Below are 22,124 nucleotides of genomic sequence, written 5' to 3' on the forward strand. Positions count from 1 at the left end.
ATAATTTTAATTTGACATTTTCTATAACATTAACATGTAAAGAATTGCAAATTAGTCAAAACCGCCTCCTTTATCGCCAAAATTTTTCACTGGAAGCGCTGGCATCGATTTTATTGCCCCTACCATGACTACACACACAACGAATAAATAGTTACAGGTACATATATGTATGTAATTAAAATATAATGAATGGAATGTGTTAGCTTTATTGAGTCATATATACTTCAGAGAATATTATAATAATAACATAATATATAATAATTTTAATACTATAATATTCTAATAATTTATGTTTTAAAAAAAGATATATTATCGCGTAAATATATAGTATCTAGGTATATACCTCACTCATATTTAAATATTCTATATATCCCCTCGTCAATATTATTAATTTTCCATTATTATTATCAATTTTGTTGATTGTTCAAATTGAACATCGTGTTTAGAGTGCCTATTATGCATATTCTTTCAATATAAATATTTAAGTTAATTATATCGTTATTATTTTCTCTAGTTTTAAGTGAGCGATTTTAACGTAATTATTTAAGCTTTAAGTGGTGTTAAATGCAATATGGCGTTGAATATTTCAAATAATGTCGATAATTTTCAAGAGTCATTACTTAAACGTAAGTTGGTAATTTTATTTTTAAATTAATTTTGAAATAAAAGAGGGGTTTATAATTTTTTTTTGTTTTTATTTATTTTTTTTTTTGTGTAAACATAAACAAATAATAAGTGTTTAAGTTTTATATTTTGATGTATACTTACTCATCGAGTAGCTTTAAAACAAAAGAAAATTTATTTAATCTATATTTTCCAAGAGTAGAGTTAGTAAAATTTTTCGGTGGGTATATTTCTCATAGAAGTGGTACTGGATCGGAAATAAATCGGTCCAAAATTTGAATTCATAAACCGATTTATGCCCAGCCATAGCTAAAATCTATCAAAATATATGCGTATAGCAAATACTACTTTCGGCTTAAACTTCTACATTTCGAGCTACCTCTGTGAATAAAATTTAGTTTTTTGTTTGAGTGATTATTTCTGGTCAAAAGTTTCTCAGGATAAATTCTTGTTAACCTGTTTGCGATTTGGGAATGTTTGATATGAGAAGCTTTCGCGTTAATTTTGTTCGATTCGAGTGCAATGAAAATTTGTGCATTTCAAAGCTATTTCGAATTAGCTAAAAACTTGAATTTTCTGTGATTTCAGACAGAACACTTTAGACAGATAAAATCGGGTTTGTACGTTAGTAAAAAAGTAAATCAGGAATTTAGTTTCTAATTGAATCCTTTACCAATCTATTATCAATTTTAAATGTCAATGAATATAAAAACAATTAGAGATAAATAAATCGAAATTTTTATTTAATTTAAATAAGATTGAATACTCAATGACTGAATTTTCAATTCTGAATATTTATTTAAAATATAATTACTTTGGATTTGGCAATAATTAAAATTTAACAAAGACTAAATGTGGTTTAGCTTCAGCAGATAATTATTTACTATCATGAATGTGTTAGGCGAAAAACAGCTTTATTTTTTGTTGTAGATCATAACCTCTACATAATTTTATACAATTTTTTTTTAATATACTGGCTAATTACAAATTTGATTAGGTGATTATTGAATGAGGTTTGAGCATGAAAATATTAAAGCAGAGAAATAATCTATACCTATAATTAAATTCATTTTAACTTATTTCACCATATGTATATATTTTTCTCACCACAAGTAGCCTTTACTCTCGTGGTGAGAGAAATTCTCACGATTTTTGAAGGAATTGAAAAAATATATTTTTTTAAACCATAAACAGGTTGAAAAAAATCTGTAAAATTCAAGCAAAAACATTGTATTTCACTTGTTACTTATGCTGCATTACAATAAAAACAGATTCTTTCGTAACAATTTGTTTTATTTCATGGACATTTTATTTACAATTTTTAAACCAAGGATTTTTATTAAAAATATCTTCCATAATGTATATAAATTATTAATATTACTTATGCAAACATTATAAGAAAAGGTATTTAAAATTCTTTTTCTATCAATTTCACATTTTTGGGTTTTTTTTTAATGTAAACAAAAATAGTATTAATAGTAATTTTGATTCCGTTATGAGGTCTAGAAGTTAATTTCGCGTTAATTGCCCTTTTATTCATTCTTAATCTACCAACAAAATTTCAAATCATTCGGAAGCTCGAGAGTGCAATGCTCTAAACAGAATTAAAAAATTCGATTATGGCCATACATACTTTCTGGCCAAGCTAAATTAAATAAGTGAAAACAAACAATTGACTGAGTTAATTGTTGAAATAGCATGTAAAGACAGTGTTGATTACTCTATTACATTACACATATATACATGTCACACATGCATAACTGATAATTCTATATTAATACATAATATAAAATTTGCATGTAATGTGTGCCCTCGTGAGTAAACAGTGATATTTACAAAAAAATGTTTCAAACAAAAGTTGTTTATTTTTTGATAAGGAACATTTTTACAAACTTTTGTTCTATCTCTAACGGTTTACAAGATGGGTTTACGAACCCAACACTTCAATTTTTACGTCCTGAGTGCGCTGTAAAAATTTCAGCTTGATATATTTTTTTTGTTTTTGAGTTGTCGTGTTCATAGACGGACGGACGGACGGACGGAAAACCGAAAATGGACTAATTAGATAATTCTATGAACACTTATATCAAAATTGCGTTCGTAGCATCAATATTTTTAAGTGTTACAAACTTGGGACTAAACTTAATATAGTATCTATATTTCATAGTATAAAAATTGTTATATGAACTATAAGTGAGACTTTTATGAAAGGTCAGACATTCGTATTTTATGACGACTTAAGTCAATGTTTGTAGAAATACACGGAAATCTAGCTTTAAAATATGTAGATTTTAACTGAAAAATAAAAAAATTTATTTATGACTTAAGAAGTATACTTAAGGCCTTAAGTATCGTTTTAAAGTAGATAATTAATAATAATAAATAATAAATTTTAAAATAATTAAATTGTAGAATATTTTTAAAAAAATGTGTCACGTTCTTTGTCTTAATCTAAAAGGTAAAATATTTTTCTTATCAGTGATTAATTAGCATATTTAATACGTATTTGATAATAGAAAATATTAGGACATTAAAAAAAAGGTTTGTTGAGTTAATTATAGCGTGCATATAAATTAATTGCAGGCTGGAAACTAAAACATTTGGAATAATATTGTATAGATAACGGTTAAGGAATTAAATTTGAAATTATTTGATAGACTCTATTTACCTGACTACGCCAAGTACCCACGCTACACACAATACCTACATTAATCTATTCCAAAATATCAGAAATCCCTAGATTTGTGTTGATTGTCCATGTGACTAGATTTACGAAAAAAGACAATTTGGCGCTCATAACAAAGTTTTGCACTTACAAAACCTGAGGCATACGCATCTTTCTTTAGATGTAAGTAGTATTTGTTTGTTATTAAATGAAAGGTCCTGAAGAACATATTCCAACTATACATATAACATACATAAATACATCATGATTGAACCTATATTATTAAATTCATCAATAGTTTTTCATATACAAATATTATCAAGGATAAAATTTTTTTTTGTTCCTATTTTCTAATATTAGTTTTTAAAAGAACTGTAAATACTTACATTATTATTACTTGAATGATAATCTATCCATTGGTGGGTGGTTACCTTAATGAGATTTAAGGGTTAGAATTGAGGGTTGAAAGTTTGTATGAAAATTGGTAAATTTGGAAGTTAGAAATGTAAAAATTTTGTATATGCTCATTGTTCATGGTTCAAAATTAAAGTTTACTTACTGCATGACTATTTTCAAAAGATTCATTCTTCATGGGTTCAACTTTGTCATTTTTGAAATTAGAAATATAAAAATTAATCAATGTATGTACTCATTGTTCAAAAAAAAAAAAAAAAAAAAAAACGATCACATTTTTATTTTATTCTTTAAAGGAGCGCAGCTAGCTTCATGGCCGAAATTGCGAGTAGTATTTAGAGCGAATAAGTGATGTAAATTTAGGTTTTCTAAATGAATCATTCATGCAATCCATTGAAATAAATCAATATCACGAGCGGAATCGTGGGCAAAAGCTAGTTTATAAATATATACTTCAACTACCATGTAGTCATCAATAGTAGGTATAAATTAGCTAATCGTCAGTTCTCTTATAGTTTATGTTACTCGTTGCTCATTTTGTGAGTGTGAGACCGTCCCCAAACTAATAAAATAATTGCGATTAGCTAATTTATATTGATGATGTCTGCATGGCAGTCGAAATATTTATTTATATAATACAAAACTTTATCTAGGAAGTAATGGAAAAAACGAAATTTAATTAAAAGTTCGAGAGTTATATATAAACCATAGTAAGTGACAGCCTTGAAAAGATCATTTTGTACCAAAATTAAAAATTACACATGGTATATCTTTTTATGAATGACTACATGACCATATTATATTAGGACACTATTGTAGAAGAATCCAAATAACATTTTGGGAACCGTTTGAAAAATTTCACAGAAACTATTTTCCCATCAAATCGTGCGGTTCGAGAGTTATAAACCATAGTAAGTGACAGAATTTAAAAGATCATTTTGTACCAAAATTAAAAATTGCCGATGGTATATCTTTTTGACGTCGGCATCGAGCACTTCAAGGTTGAGTAAAGTAGGCTAGAACATAATGAAGCAAATTTCTATGATTCTTTTTGTCTGCCATTTGGAGAATTGATATAGATAAAGGACCCCGCACAATTAGTTAGGAAAAAAGGAAAAAGGCTTTTCGTAAAACTTTGCAAACCATCCCCAAAATGTTATTTGGATCATTCTAAACAAAAGCTCTCAAGGCTACAAAACTTTTACGAGTAGTTTTCGACCTATGGGCGATCAAAGCTACACATATGATATTATGAATGACTACATGACCATATTATATTAGAACACTATTGTAGAAGAATCCAAATAACATTTTGGGAACGGTTTGAAAAGTTTCACAGAAATCCATTTTCCTATCAAATCGTGCGGAGTCCTTTTATGATTTAAGGATTTAAGTGTTTTTAAACAATTTTTTGGTCTGTCGTGTGTAAGAAGAAAATCAAAGTTCCTGAAAATCCTGAATAGTAGTTATAAATATTCTAAAGTCTTACTTTTGACAGTATACATAATCATATGTTAAAGAGAGAGAGTACGAAGTGCATTTGGAAGACACCTATTTCAACAAGAAGGTGGAAACGAAGTTTAGGGTTCGTTTTTTCCGAGGTTTGAAAAAGATTTTTAACTTCAGATCCCAATGATAAAAATTAGTTCGTCAAAAGGTTAGAAAGATTGTACATGCACAAAAAAAATTCCCAATGAGAATTTATATAATTTTGATTTTACAATGAGAATTTAAATAATGGATATAGGCGGTGGCATAATATTTTGTTTAATTACTTCGAAATAAATTTATTTATAATCAATTTAAATTGCTCATGAATAAGTAATACAATCGTTAACAATAATAATATAGATACTATTATGGTTGAAAATAGTTAAAAAATAATTTTCTCAAACAAAACAAATTAATTTAAAATGTCCATGAAATTATGAGATAATCGATAATCGTAAAATTGTCGTCAAATTAAGTAATTTTCATAAAAAATTATAAAATAAAAACAAGTGAAAACAAACAATTGACGGAGTTAATTGTTGAAATACCATGTAAAGAAATGGTTGAATGTCAATGCTTGCATTATTTTTTTTATCAACTAGAAGAATTTATAAAACCGTCATAATAAACACAATTATGACGGTCTTTAAGTCGCTTTTTATTTGGTTTTCTTAAATATCGAAAAGACCACTAGTTAAAGTTACCTGCAAATTTTCAACTCCCTATATTTTATAGTTCTGAAGAAAATGTTTTATTCTAATTTGGACCCTTACGGGTAAGCAGTGATGTTTACGAAAAAAAATTTAAAAAATAGTTATTTACTGTTTTATATGGAACATTTTTTACATTAAACTTTTGTTCTGTCTCTAACGGCTTACGTCCTAAGCACGCTATAAAAATTTCAGCTTGATATCTCTTTTCAAACCACAGGAAATATACCTACTTTTTAGGTGATTTTATTTTTAGGTGGTTTTATACAATACCAAAAATTTGTTCATACCATCAATATTTTTAAGCCTTACAAACTTGGGACTAAACTTACTATACCTTGATATATTAAATACATCTACATAGTATAAAAATTATTTAATGATTTTTTTAAGCAATGTTTTGATTAATTATTGTTATATTTAGATCCTCAAGTGGATTCATGGCCGTTTATGTCATCACCTCTAGGCGCATCAATGTTATGTGCTGCATATTTAATATTTGTATTGAAAATTGGACCAAAATTTATGGAAAATCGTAAGCCATTTAGTTTGCGAAAAGTTATTATTGTTTATAATGGTTTACAAGTATTATATAGTTTTCTAATGTGTTTCTATTTAACTGGATTTCGTTTTGATTATTATTTTTATTTTGTAACAAATGGATGCCATCCTCAAAAAACAATCGATATGACTTTAAACGTAAGAAAATTTAATTCAATTTTTTAGTATTAAAATCGAAATCAGACACGAAATCATGAGCTTATTAATCATCAACATGTCTGCAGTGAGTCTACACAAATTAAAAATAAAAAGCTCTGAGATTTTTTCTGATTAATTTTACTGAAGATCACTTTCCAAAAATATATGAAAAGTTCATTGAACGTATAATTGCCAAGATATGATATAGATTACCGTGATATATCGTGATGTCTAGCACTTCATTCGTTAAGCCATAGTATAGGTTAAATTTAAGATGCAGCTCAGAGCCTCCATCATAAATAAACAGGGGATTTTTTTTAAAAAGTTTTCATTTTTATCTTTCGCAAACGGAATAAAAAGCCAAATTGCAAAAGCACGTATTGGCCTCTGTTGTTTACATGACGTCTGCATGACAGCACTTTTCATCGGCATATCAGAAACAAATTTTTTTAACAACAGTTTCTTTTGCGACAATTTTCATTTAAAAAAAAGATAAAGTTGACTGTTTGAGCATGAAGATGTCCTTGAATAAAAAAAACTTTATTTTCATTCCCCCTACAAATAAGCCGAAACGCAATTTTACGTTTTTTGATTTTTCAATGCATTTCTAGAAATATGAGGATGAAACTTTTTTTTAAATCACTCTGTATGTTATGGAAAATGTATTTGATCGTTATATATAGCGTAGGGACTATTCGTAAAATACGTCATGTAAGCAGCAGAGGTATGACATTGTTTAGCGTAACGAAGTGTGTGAAGGAATTAAGTGAGGTATGAAGTGGGGGGTGGAGGGTTCAAATAATATATTCATTGATTTGGGTAGTCTAGAAATTGTAACATTACATTTGCGAGGGGCTTCCATAAAATGTAACTCAAGATAACGGAAGTGACGAGTGGGGGATTTAAAAAAAATGAAATTTTGTGTGACGTAGTCTGTAGGTAGGTAATTCAACAACACAGAGCAAGCGAATTTTTTTCCAAGCTTTGTTTCTTAAGTACGAGGAGCGGTAGATTTTTTGTTTGCACCAAAAGAAAATTGAAATATACCGTTTTTTTTTTCTAATAAAAGTTTTTCTTTTCGTTTATTCAACCGTCTTGAAAATTAGAACTTATGCGATATTGAAAAACGGTCACACCATTTTGTTAATGCTTAATTGAAAAACCAAACACAATGGTTATTCATTAATTTTTGCTAACTGTCTATTTAAAAATTGCATAAATTACACAACAGTTTTTGTTTTTGAACAAACTTAGTACTACGCTTAGACAAATTTGTGTTTATTTACAATATTTCCCAAAAATGTGCGCTTTCTATACAAATAACTGTTTTAATATGATAAAAAATTTAGGATTTCTAAACTTGTCAAAATGTTTGGCGGAAAACCATTTTCTATAAACATTTTGGGATCCTTTCACTTGTTTACATGTATAAGATTATAATCCTTTATTTTTTTGTTAATAGATTAATATTGGAGGCTGGTGGTATATGTTTGCAAAATTTACAGAATTTGTTGACACAATATGCTTTATACTACGAAAAAAAATGAATCAAGTTACACTTTTACATGTTTATCATCATTCTTCGACAGCATTCTTTGCATGGGTATACTTAAAGTATATCCCAGGAGAACAAGGTGTTATAATAGGATTTCACAATAGTTTTGTACATATTTTCATGTACGCTTATTACTTTTTATCAGCATTAGGTCCAGAATATCAAAAGTATTTATGGTGGAAACGTTATATAACTATTATCCAATTGGTAAGTGGTGAAAAATAATTATATAAGCACTGTTCCAAAAAAATTGGAATTAATTTTTATTAATTTGTTATTAAACATTAATAATCCAATTAATCTGTGAAACGGATGAAAAAATTGCTATCAGAAAACAAAAAATACGTTGTTATAGAAGAAAAGTAACCAAAAAACAAAGCGTTTTTTGTTTAAGGCTAATCAATTGCTAAGTTAACCTAAAAAGTTCGCAAAAGTCAAAAAAACTTATCCATTAACGTCTGGTTAGTTCGATTTGGATGGGATAGTGTTGAGAAAACTTGAAAAAATGAGCGAAAATAGTCATTTTAAAATTTTTTTTATAACTTTTTTTTCTTCTCCGATTATAAAGTTGATATTTGGTAATCAGTTATAAGTTATGAGTAATCAGTTATAAGCTAAAATCGAGTGTTTCTGCATCCCAAATAAATGCACTTTTACAAAGCCCGATTTCGGCATCAAAAATTAAACAATTTCACTTGCTGCTGAAATAGGTATAATAAGAGAAGAAGGTGAAAAGATTATTTCCCAAAAAACCGCATCTACGCATACAAATCGGATTTACCAGATAATGGATAGGTTTTATTTTTGAGATCCATAACCTGTTTTCTTCTATAACAACATATTTATTGTTTTCTGCTAACAATTTTGTTAAATTTTAAATTTGGTCTCCATAGATTAATTGAATTAAAATTTTTTACTGAAATGAGCAGTGTACATATTGGAGGTAACATCAACGGTTATCCTATGATGATGATCAGTTTTCATATTCACCGTTGTTCCCCACAGCGCATTCTCTTTTTTTTGAATCGACTTTATTTTAAAGAAAACTAATCGATTTATTTTTTCTTTTTTGTAGACACAATTTTCATTGAATTTAATTTATTTATTTTCAATAATATTCATGAATTGCGATGGTCCTATATATTTAACAATTTTTTTCACTTTAAACACAATATTATTTGTTATATTATTCAGTAAGTTTTATATTAAATCTTATTTAAAAAATAAAAAGACTAATTAAACTATGTTTTGAATTTTTTCTTTATTTATACCTTAATAAAAATTAAACCATAAAAACTTAAATATATATTTGAAGAAACTGGGAAGACATTATAGCAATAACTTACGTTACCAATACAACTGTAATCAGATCTAATAAGAAAATAGGAGTCAATTTCATTATATATTTTTTACTACTGAAAGTTCCCTATTGGAGTATAATGTAACATTGACCTCAACAAATATTTTTCTGATGAATTATGTAAAACGTGAAGATTTCAACTTGCAAAAATTTCACTTTTGTTAAAATGTTCTCGAATACTAAGAAAATAATGCTCCTAAAAAGTATGCCAAACGTATTTGATTCGTTTTTAAATAATTTCTACATTTCTCTTACATCAACTTTCAATCTCCCGAAATCGTGATCGAAAACTTTTAGGATTTTCAATTTTTCTCAAAAGTAAATCCAAAAATTATTTTAAATCAACTCAAATTCGGTATGTGTTATTGAGGCCTATAAACTCTTCATTTTCCTCTAGTAGGGGAATAAAAAATAAGAGAATGAATACTTTGAGCTTTTTCGTAATTTTTATTTGGCAAATATAAACTTTATAGAAATATGTCCAAACAATAGTTGTTAAATTGTTTGTTAAAAAAACAATTTTTGTTCTTCAACATTTGTTCTACAATCTTGACGCAACACAGCTAGTAATATACCAGCTATTTTTTAACCTGAAAATAGCTGAAATCAGATGCTCAAAATTAATGTCTAGGAAAACCAATTTTCAGATAAAAGTATTTTTTGCGCCAACAAACCAAAATATGCTACAAAATATATGTAGTTCCATATAAAAAACGAAGTTAACTCATTCCCCCGAAAATAAAAACTTGGAACTTTTCACCTGTAGATGATCAAGGAGTAATATAATTGCTGTTCAGTATATGACAATGTCTATCGAGAAACTATAAAAGTGTAAAAGATTCAAGGTATATATATCAATAATATATACAAATAAATAAAATTTAAACCTGCCTTTATTTTTGAAGTCGGTTTAAAACTATTTAATGTGATATTATTATCCTCAATTTGCTATTTGTTTATATTCAAATTAAATTAATTAGGTAAAAATTATTGTTGTTTTTATTCAATTTTCTTGAAACTTAAATGAATAACACAACTTTTAAAGATGTTTTTATTTTACCTCTTAAAAAGGTATGAAATGTACTTTAAAATATAGAAAAAAATTGTTTTTCGGATTATATTAATTAAAAATTAATTATTAATTTTTATACGATTGAAAAGATGAAAAAAAATTAAATTTTATGTGTTAATTATGCATTCTTAAAATTGCACACATTTAATTAAATTATATATTTATCGAAAAATTATTCAAGTGAAAATTATTTATTAATATAAAAATTATAATTATCTAAAAAATATTCAAAATTAATTAATAACATAAAAAATTATATAACAAATTTTAATTTAATCTTTCTCTAAACTAATGAAAACTTTTAATATGAATTCTACAACGTTTGAAAAATGGTTTACGGCACAAAAAGGTAAGGATTTTATAAATATATATTTTGGGGAAAAATACACACCAAGAGTGAAAATCAAAAATAACTGGAATCATCGAATAAATGTGAATATATACAGTATTAGTCAGAAAACTTTACGCTTACACTTTTCAAGGAGATATTTCTTTTAAGGTAAGTCAGCAAGCCACTGCGCTCGGGAGGGGTTTCGGTGGTCAGAACCACTCCTATTGAGAATCTTCCCACCTTAATTTGTATTAACAATATAGTCCTGTAAATGTACCCATTTATGAAACACCTTTCCACTGACTAGTCAGATCCTTGCATATTTTTCACTCGGTACATTCTTTTACTTTATCTTTGAATCGAGTTCTTTAAACAAAAATCTGGATTTTATCGAGGCTATCGAACTGGCTGATGCTATGAAACAGATTTTTATTTACAGAAGAGAAAACACTGGAAAAGAGTTCAGAAAAATTTTCAAAACCATGAGCAATATCTACGGTGAATACCACAACGTTCGGGTAATAACAGACTCAATGCCCGAATGTTTAGACTGATTCGGTTGAAGATAGATAGATCGGTTTTTGAACCTTCACAACATTTCATCAAATTTTGCTTGTCTCTTTTTCAATAAACTGGAAAATTTTAAATAAAGACTCTAGCGCTTGACTTTTTGAGCTAGACTACTCTTTTGCACGATGCTTCGGGTCGAATAAGATTAACTTTGGCGAAAACGCATTGCCGGGCGGGGCGTCTTCAAATTCACTCGAAGCGCTTGATATTTGCAATTAAGATGCATTTCCAAATGTTTACCAAAACTTTGGCGTAGGTACTAGCAATTTTGCCTGTGATAACATGACTTAGATCTACAATGTCTACGAAATGAGCTGAGACCATGTGAAACGTATTACCTACGCAAATTTTAATCTGTACCAGATTAGAAGAAAGTCTTGTTACAGATTATATATTATACTAAGTATAAATTAATTCCAATATATTCTTTCAGATCCTCAAATTGATCAATGGCCGTTAATGTCATCACCAATCCCAGTGTTATCAATACTTGGAATATATTTACTATTTGTTTTTAAAATTGGTCCCAAATTTATGAACAAGCGTGAACCATATAACTTACGTCAATTTATTATACTGTATAATGGATTTCAAGTGCTAAACAGTGCCTTAATGTGTTTTTACATAAGAGGAATTCGTGTGGATTATGTATATTATCTAATAACAAATGGATGTCATCCGAATAAAACTCCAAAATTTTTATTAGATGTGAGTTTGAGATATTTATGCAACAATACTGAGTTTGAAAATATCAACACGTGTTTTTTCATTTTTCAAAACAAAGTATTTTTCTCAAATTCTTTGACTGTACTTTCAAATGCCCTGTGTAAGCTAGTAATGGGCAAAGTCCCAAAATTTTACAATTTTTTTCAAATAACCCAAAAACTGTATCGGAAAAATCATGATATCGCTATAAATACGGTAAAATAACAAAGAAATTTGATTGATTTTCGTTTCAATTAATAAATACTTTTGGATTTATGGCTCATTGAAGTCAAAGTTTATTTTCGTTACAGCTCCGTGAATTATCAAACTGACGGCTACTACAGCTCATTTTGGTCAGTTTTCTATGAATTATATCAGCTTTTACCAAAAATTATTCCATTTTTCCATTATTGAAATGTTGAATGATTCGAATTGAGTTTTCGGAGGATCAAATGCGACATTCAATGAGCCATATCTCGGAAACTATTATTAATTCGAAAGTTCTTCGAATCTTTTGTATAAAACAGGTTTATTACATGATAAAAATCAATTGCAGAATACAGTTAATTATTATCAAGGATTTTCATTATGAAAATCTCTATCATAATGAACTCCATTCTGCAATAGATCTTAATCGTGTAATTAGTCTATTATAAAAGATTAGTAGATAAAAAATATTATGGGACCTTGATCTAACCCTTGTGAATTTAAAACCACGTTCGAGTATGAATGATCACACGCCATCTTTAAATAATATTCTAAATGAAATGCTTCCCCTAACGTCTGTTAATAATTGCTATAGAAAAAATCGGTCTAGGTGCGACCCGAAAGGTCCACACGACTAACTTCCCAGTGGAAAGGATAAAAAAATATCATATGTTTATAATTTATAATTTTTTTTTTTAAAGATTTACAGCACCCGGGGCGCGGAGCATTGCTCTGGTTGCCCTATTGTAGCTCCAACCTCGATTGCGCGAATGGGAAAATGGCCACCGTTTGCGAAATGCTTCTTTTTTTCATAAGTAATGACAGTAAAATTTCCAAAAAATACTCCCCTAAAACAAAATAACAAACTACAAAAAATTAATTAGTTTTTTTTTCAAACCAAAAATAATTTTACGTTCATATTTATTGGTAAAGAGCGATAAAAAAATCCAAGTCGGTTCAAGCGTTTAGGAGCTATAATACCACAGACAGACAGACAGACGGATGCAAATAGCTGTCAAATTTATAACATCTCTCCTTTTAGTGTTCAGGGATTAAAAATTAAAGAAGGTAGTTTTAAGTTAGTACAATTGTAATTATTTTAAAAATTTATTTTTAGATACATACTGGAGCTTGGTGGTATTTAATGGCGAAAATAACTGAGTTCATTGATACCATCTGCTTTATATTACGTAAAAAATTTACACAAGTCACTAAGCTGCATGTATATCATCATGCTATGACATTTTTTGTTACATGGTCATATTTAAAATATTTACCTGGCGAACAAGCAATGGTAATTGCATTTAATAATAATTTTGTACATATATTTATGTATGGCTACTATTTTTTATCAGCATTGGGACCCAAATATCAAAAGTATTTATGGTGGAAGCGATATGTGACTGTTTTACAATTGGTAAGGATATACACTTGACAATTAAAAATAATATTTGTACCTAACTAAGCATGTAGCTTTGTTATCGAAGTAAAGAAGTGAATTTGAAGATGATGAAACTATGTATGAGAAATTTCTTTCTTTTTCCTTTAATTTTATGTATTATAAATTTGAGGTTTTTCCTTCCCAAGAGATGAGTATTTTTGTAAAGGGTTAAATAAAATTATTAACTATGAAATAAAGTTGAAATTTTTTAAAGTAACGTGCGATGCCATATTTTTATTTATTACAGTCCCTCATACGTAAGCTATTTCTATGAGTTTGATAAATAGGCGTTGATTGTACTTTTTGTGAGGCTTACAGAAATAATGTGTATATTTTTCTATTTTTGATATTGATCTTCCATGCACACCAAATTACCAAAAATATATTACTTAACTTTTATAATGAAAATGCATAGACTGAGACTTTTATAATGAACATTCTTCAGATAGTTACTAATAATTTTTATATTTACTTGTGGGAATACTTTTCTTTTTATAGGTACCCTGTATATATGTACTAGATATATGTCAAGCTAACTATACTAAGTTTATTCCCAAGTTTATAACACCTAAATATATTGATAATACGAACATAATTTTAATACAGGTGTTCATAAAATTACCAAATTAGTCCATTTCCGGTTGTCCATCTGCCTATTCGTCTGTGGAAATGAAAACTCGAACACGAAATGATATACCAAGCTGAAATTTTATAGAGTGCTCAATGAGGTCAAGTTCGTAAATGAACAACATAGGTCAATTGGGTCTTGAGTCCGTAGGACCCATCTTGTAAACCATTAGAGATAAAACAAAAGTTAAAAAGTTCCTTATTAAAAAATTAACGACTTTACTTTGAAACATTTTTTCGTAAATGTCACTGTTTATCCGTGAGGGCGCCAATTAGGACAAAACTTTGGGTGTCCATTTTCGCCAAAACTATAAAGATGGGGTGTTGAAAATTTGAAGGCAGCTTCAACCTGTGGTCTTGTAAAACAATTCTAAAAATACTTTCGAAAACAAAATAAAGTTGGTTTTTTAAACTCTTCTAATTTATAAAAAAAAATAATACAAGCACTGATATTCAACACTTTCTATACAGAGTATTTCAACAATTAACTTAGTCAATTGTTTTTTTTTTTTCACTCGTTTAATATGAATTTTTTTATAATTTTTAATTTTTTTTCCAGATTCAATTTACATTAAATATTGTATATTACATTGCATTATTCCTATTAGACTGCGATGCACCAAAATTCTTATCACTTGTATTCACTATTCATTGTGGGATATTTATTGTATTATTTGCAAAATTTTATTTTAATTCATACAAGAAAAAACTAAAATCTGTTTAGGTTTAATTAAAAAACGACTCTCATATGCATGTAGAATGTAGATGTATTTTTTTTTTTATTAAAGGCGAATAGAACACAAAGCGTATTTTGAAATTTTTTTTGTTATACCATAACTAATTTCCCGCATTTCGTTTCCTTCGAAAATGTTCCGATTATTAACATCTGAATATTGTCGACAGTTTAAAATAATACTTAAGGTAGTACGAGCGCCAAAGCAAGTTTAACCTTATGGTTAAAATTATTTGTACATTATTTTCAACTTTGATGATGAATTTTGTTATAACTTCATGAATGCAGACGAAAAATAAGAATAAAATTTTTCGATATCTGTCTTGATTTTCGAAATATCGAAAGCTAAATAATTAAACAAAATTTTTAATTTTCGTTATTTCGAAAATTACTCCACACATCGAAAAATTTTATTTTTACTTTTCGTCTTATACTATCAAGTTATAACATAATTCACCATCAATATTGCCAAAACGAATGTTAAGAAAAAATGGAAATTTGGCACACAGTATGAGCTAAGGATCCATGTGAATTAAAACTTATGGTCATAAATAAACTAAAACCAGAGGTGGAGGACTTAGTTTCGAAAAAAAATCTTACGCTACTGACTATATGGCAAATACAATAACGTAATTTTACATTTTCCATAAGTGTAAGCCAGCGGCGTAAGATATTTTATCCAAACAGGCTTATGGCACAACGACGACTGACACGACTTATTGAAAATATTTTTATCGAATTATAATCAAGCACGCTATTACGTAAGCGCTTAAAACTAACGATAGTTGCTGATGTAGATGTGAACAACTGATTGTTAAGCGACGATTTCTATCAAAACCGTTAGATAGAATCTCTCTTTGCAGGAAATCGCAACCTTAACTTTTAAACTAATTATATAGAGAAGAAAGATTTGATTTTTTGTATGTTTGTCTCAAAAACAAATTAACCGATTTAATTAATACACCTGTAAATTGCTAAATTATGAGCGAATTACATGAGCTCCATATCACTTCCAAAAAATTGGGGTTTCGCATCACAAAAGTAAAGCTTAGGAAAATTTGAACAAAAAGGGATTAGGTAAGGACAAGGAAAATAATAAAAGATAGACAACTTACTGCCAAAATATGATAAGTGAATTTTTTTTAATGCGTCAGGATAAGAGCACACCTTTTCTCTATCTATTCTAAATCGTTACTAAAAGTACAAACATAATAAAGAATTGACAAATAACTGATTATCTAAATGTTTAAAATATTAATAGGAACAAAAACCTTATATTAATAGTTTTATGACTTAATACTATATTATTTTAAAAAAGAAATATTTTAACGTCATAAAAATGAGTTATTGTGTTGATCAAAAGTCAAAATTCAACTTATTTGAAGAAGCCGATAGTTAATTATTATTTTTTAAAGCACACTTCAAAATCTTGTGGTCATTTTTGTATTATATAATATTTATAAAGAGAAAACTTGCTGAAAAGGTAAATATTTTTGGATAATTAAGGACGGTAGACATACGATGTATTATTTTTTCTTTAAAGATGTCCTTGTTATATATTTACTAATCTGCCCTAAATATTTCTCCTTAATTTCGATGGCAAGCGAAGTGAAAAATTTTGCTAGAAAACTATATTCAATAATAAATTATATGAAAATTATAAACTTTGTTAGCCATGACCGAATTTACACATTTTTTTTAAATATTTCATCTACATTAACACTGTATCACATTTGAACGTGTACAATATGTATAGAAATTTAACAAATAGTATAACATACATTCATTTGAAATATTTTGTACTTTTTAGTCCACAGTATAATTAGGTAGATAATAAATTTTAAAACAGAATACTAAATTTAATACTAAAAACCACTGCTCAGACTTATTTCTTCCCGTAACTAATTTTCATATTTCATTTCGATATCGGGTACATCCTGAATAATATATAAAATTAGTCATGCTTAAGTGGGGAGGAGTTATAAAAAAAAAGAAATTAACTTTTGGACTTTTGGAATATTTGAACAAGAAGTTATCCCTTAATTTGGTTTAAATCTTTTAAAGACTTCGTAAAAATTTAATGAATATACGAAAAAGAGAAAAGTCATAAATAGACCATTTCCTCTAAATTCTACGTTAAATTTTATGCACCATCGAAAAATATTAAGGTACGTAACTTCCAACTACAGATTTTACTACTGCAGGTATTATCTATACTATATAGCTTTTTAATTATTGTGATTGGGGCATATAAACTTATAAGGGTAAAATTTTGTTCTCGCACGCTCAATGAATGTTTAAGGGTATCTACAACGGGTTGTGGATAAAATATTCTAGCAATGTGTATACTAAGCCAATGCGAAAAACATTATTATTATATTAAATATTTAAATAAATTATACTATCTATCATTTAAAATTATAAAGAAGAATACGTAATTAAATCAAACTCTTAAAACAATGAGAAAAATAAATTTTTAGTATCCCTGACATAGTTGAACTATTGTATATCAATTTACTTCTCATGAAGCCTGTAGAAAAGATAGAATCTTTAGGTTCTAGAGTCAATGTCTAAAAATTACTTAATAAAAAGCGATATATTTTGTTTTAATCAATTTAGAACAAATGCCAACTCTTGTGATTCAATTGGTTAAAGCGTACCAATTATCGTGCGAGGTATATCTAGGATAACGCGCACGATTTCCGCCGTCAAACAAAAATTAATTTAAATAGATATAAAGAAGTTTAGTGCATGGTAAATGCATGAAGATGCTCAGCCTCTCAAAATAAATGAGTAGCTGAAATAAACATCAATGGGTGGGATCACAATTAGTTCAAATGTAACCAAACCGTTCCACCCTCTAGTACGGATTAATAGGAAGTTTCCACTGGATGAAATTTCACCCAGTGAGTGAAATTTCATATTTCCATTTTTCGTAAATTTATCAATATTTTAAAAAAGAGTAATCACACTTTACTAAAGGTCGAATCGGAGTTATGCGACTTTCCATGACTGAAATGTCTGGAGATTAATTTCGATCGCACATTTATTCCATTTTTTTACATTTGGGTGAAATTTTATTTTATAGTTTTTGAAAACTACATACAAAGTTTCAGAGCTGTCAAAACCAACTAACTGCAATAAATTGCTAACAAAAGCAAAAATTTTACATTATTTTATGCGTTCGTTCGAACTTCGTTTGGCTTTTAAATTCACTTTTGTTCGAGAAATACGGTTATACTTCGTCCGGGAAACGAGATAGGAAGTTTTCATTGCTATAGGTGCCACATTTTTAGTAAATAATATATTTCAGCAGAGCCAATTAGATACTACCTACAAATGATCCAAGTTCAGGCTCTTATTGCAATCTCATTCCGATTTTTTTTTTCAACCTTTGAGTTAGAATTTTTTTTCCATATTTAAATTAATTATTTTTGAATTAGGTAAGGAAAGGGTAAACAAAAAATTACAAATATCATATTTATATAAGTAATAATAAAAAAATTTATTTTCTCAAATTAAATGTTTTATAAACAAACATTACACAAACATAATTCTAATTGTCAAATAAAATTACAATTATCTTACAATTAAAAATTAAAAAATACTTTATATAGATTTATATCTTACACATTTTTAACAAAAATCTGGCAATGATTCATTTCCAAAAATTAAAAAATTATTCATTTCCTATAAAAAATGTTTGAATAAATGCTGCATACACATTAAATATACAAATTTATATTTTTATCCTCTTTTACTCCAAAATTGTTTATCAATTAATCTTTCAGAAATTATTCAGACTTTTGCAACAAATAAAATACCATAACGATGAACCATTATTTATGCTATCAACAAAATTTTACGCTATCAAAACCTTTCCAAGCCGCGTGAAAAAGCACACCCCACTTACAACAATTTTCGTTAAAAAAAAACTTAATTGGTTAAGTATAATTAAGCCACAAAGTAAGTTATCTAGTTCACTGATGGGCGCCGAAACTGCAAACCATATTGCAAAAGTATGAATAAGCGATAAAATTTTTATAAATACCTACTAGACTAGAATTTAGTGACGCAAGAATCTAAATACTTCAAATATACAAAAGTAAGTAAGTAAGCAAAAAATATTAATATAACTTTTCATCGATGATCCATCATTCTAAAGTTTAAAGCAGGTTTACGAACTTTAAACTTTAAAGAAGGCTCATAAGCAAAGCTTAGTTTAAGAAAAAACTAATAATAGGTTGTTTAAGTTTTGATAGTCACTAGGAAAAAGGTGGCGAACCTATCAACGTGCAATTTTTTTTCTTAAAGAAATTTTTCATGAGGCCGTAGATCAGCTGTCAAGATACTTTGACTTCTTAATTATTGCGTATACAGTCAAATTAAATACTATCAACTCGTCGCTTTAGAAATCATACCATTACACGAATAAACATTAGTTCTTCCAACGAAATTGACTATTATGGTATGCGTAAACAAACTATGCGGCATAAAAAATTGTAGTTCACCATGTTACTATAATAAAAAACGAGCGCTCGTTCGTATGTATAATAAAATACTTCATAGTGAACTTTGTTATCGGTGGCGTGCCTTAACGATTGCGTTGCGTGTCACCAATGGCACGGATGCCATCGGCTCGCCATCCCTGCTAGGTAAACGCAATATTCATTTGCATAACGTTCATACTCGTACAAAAATGGCCTAAAAGAATTTGACTCAATTTTACTTAATCTTAAGAAAAAGCGACCACATGATGAGGAATAACTCAAGTAAGAAAGTAATTAATTCAACATCGGTATGGTCGCTTTTGCAAAAGTAATATTGCCTCGTGTGTGTTAATAGAGGCAATTGTTATATAACCTAACTTGTACTAGGAAATCAGAATGACATACGATTTCTAGAGATATGTCTCTGTTACTTACAGAGATTTGTCATCCTCTGTTATTTACATGCAGTAAACTAAAAATTGAAAGATAATTAATTAATTTTAATGGAAATATGTTGTTTGCCTTTCCAAAAAATCATCTTTTTGGAGAAGATCGAAGCCCAAGAACTGGGAATGCAATAATAATGAATAACAAAATATTAAAATTATTTAAAAAATATTTACAAAAAAAAAAATGTTAATATTGAGTTATTCAATTTTTATCTCAAAAACGAAACAAATAAAGATATTGATCCAATAACTCCAGATAACTAAAAAGAAATGGCGATAATAAATTTAATCCGGAGTTATTGAAAAATAATTTTCAAGCACGAATACCAATAAAAACAAAAATTATTTAAAAATCATTCTTCTTTTTTATCATATTTATGATTATTATTGATTGCTCCGTTTGATGTTTTTCCGTTTGCTGTAGTTCCATTTACCATGGAGCCATTTGCCGTGGTGCCATTTGCTGTGGTACCATTTGCCGTTGTGCCATTTGATGTTGTACCGTTCTTCAATTGTCCATTTTTCAATGATTTTTTATCATCAGTTGTGTATGCTTCTTTGTAGAAATTGTTGAATAAGAAGTAGAAGAAAATAGCATTAGGCAATGTAAAGTAAACTGACCACCTTGGATATCCACAATCAATGAATAACAATTGAGCCGAATGGATGAAAGAAATACAAAATTGTAACTGCAAATAAAAAAAAATAAAAATTTGAAATTAATTTTTCATTTAATTTATTTTTTATGGTGGAGACAAGAAATTTCGAATTCTGTGTTTGCAGAAATATAAATCCGCAAATTGGCAGTGTTAAATGATGTCTAATAAGTTACTTTATTTCTTCATTCTTAAAATTTTCACAGTTTCAGCTTAAGATAGTACGAGCACCAAGGCAAGTTTAAGCATGTGGTTGAAATTATTTGTACCATATTTTCAACTTTGATGATGAATTTTGTTATATCTTCATGAATGTAGACAAAAAAATAAGTAAAAGAAGAAAATTTTTCGATATCTGTTTTGGTTTTCGAAATATCAAAAGCTAAATAATTAAACAAAATTTTCAATTTTCAATATTTTTTTTTTTGTTTTCAATAATTTTATGGAAAATATATCATCCATCTACCGTTTTCACATAAGACCAATGCTAAATATGCCTACTTTTGAAGTCATTTATTTATTTTAATAATGGGCCAACCTCCCAAAAATTTTCAGAATTATTTAGACTTCTATTTCATACAAAAAAAATCAGACACTTTTATTCAGAATTGCCCAGGCGCTCGTACATCGTTAACAGATGTGTTTATTTATAGTAAGTATAAAACTGCTAAGATAATTTGTAAGAAATTTCTATTTGAGTCAGTTCAATCCTAGCTTTTAAGTATCTGAGTAGAGCTTCAGGCGATCTAGAACTATCGAAAATCATTAAAATCAAAAGACCAGCAACCTATACCTGAAAACTAATAAGGTATTACTGTCAGACGATAATTCCTATTAGCAAAAATGAAATCGCAAAAGAAATAACGGGAGAGCATGGTCTAGTGACCAGCTCATTGATGTCAATATAATATAATAATGAGCTAACCTAGGTATTACATGGGGTTTTCATACTAAATGTAAACTAAAGTGATTAACAAGTTGCATACAAAAATAATATTAATAAAATAAAGAATATCAAACAATATTTTACATATTTAAAACAATTTATGCAATTTCATAACTTACTTTTATGGCAAATTATATATCTAAAATAAATAATAATTTATAAAAAAACTAAAAAAGTCGCTTTTGTAACTAGCTGAATTAAAAAGTAGAAAATAATTTCTTTAAATTAAAAAAATCATCGAAAAAAAGCATGGGGTGCTAAATTTTAATAATTGTAAATATATTATAGACAGATATTGGTAAAAGTAAAGTCATGATAAAATATCTTAAAAAGAACCCAAGCTTTTATAGGATAAAATGATTTTTTTTTAATTTAAAGA

The 22,124-nt window shown here is 27.8% G+C and overlaps 3 protein-coding genes across 5 annotated transcripts in view; 2 read left to right on the plus strand and 1 right to left on the minus strand.

The window, feature by feature from the left end:
* Positions 1–385: 385 nt before the first annotated feature.
* Positions 386–9,368, plus strand: LOC123305864 (elongation of very long chain fatty acids protein AAEL008004-like; the record flags this gene model as incomplete). The annotated part of the gene is made up of 4 exons (XM_044887698.1): positions 386–626; positions 6,329–6,603; positions 8,066–8,365; positions 9,234–9,368. Coding segments are annotated over exons 1-4 (765 nt in total), but the record flags the coding sequence as incomplete, so codon positions are not given.
* A 1,457-nt stretch (positions 9,369–10,825) lies between these two features.
* Positions 10,826–15,201, plus strand: LOC123290644 (elongation of very long chain fatty acids protein 4-like). The gene is made up of 5 exons (XM_044870906.1): positions 10,826–10,939; positions 11,925–12,199; positions 13,521–13,820; positions 15,031–15,138; positions 15,196–15,201. Exons 1-5 carry the CDS (start codon positions 10,882–10,884, stop codon positions 15,199–15,201), a joined length of 747 nt encoding a protein of 248 aa, XP_044726841.1. The 5' UTR covers positions 10,826–10,881.
* A 4,144-nt stretch (positions 15,202–19,345) lies between these two features.
* The window catches only part of LOC123290727 (elongation of very long chain fatty acids protein 7-like), a 37,732-nt gene continuing 34,953 nt past the window's right edge, over positions 19,346–22,124 (minus strand). For all 3 annotated transcript variants that reach the window (XM_044871214.1, XM_044871055.1, XM_044871138.1), the window contains exon 6: positions 19,346–20,832. In XM_044871214.1, the coding sequence (XP_044727149.1) occupies positions 20,497–20,832 (336 nt within the window). In that variant the 3' untranslated portion in view covers positions 19,346–20,496. The remainder of the gene's footprint in view (positions 20,833–22,124) is intronic.

This window comes from Chrysoperla carnea, chromosome 1 (genome assembly GCF_905475395.1).
Source record: "Chrysoperla carnea chromosome 1, inChrCarn1.1, whole genome shotgun sequence".
Classification (NCBI taxonomy): Eukaryota; Metazoa; Arthropoda; class Insecta; order Neuroptera; family Chrysopidae; genus Chrysoperla; species Chrysoperla carnea.

What these genes read in the sequence shown, in the direction of transcription:
- LOC123290644 (XM_044870906.1), top strand. Translation starts at nt 10,882, where the DNA reads ATGAAAACTTTTAATATGAATTCTACAACGTTTGAAAAATGGTTTACG. An exon ending in ATGGTTTACGGCACAAAAAG is followed by an intron (nt 10,940 to 11,924) that starts GTAAGGATTTTA and finishes ATATTCTTTCAG; the next exon opens with ATCCTCAAATTGATCAATGG. An exon ending in ATGTGACTGTTTTACAATTG is followed by an intron (nt 13,821 to 15,030) that starts GTAAGGATATAC and finishes TTTTTTTTCCAG; the next exon opens with ATTCAATTTACATTAAATAT.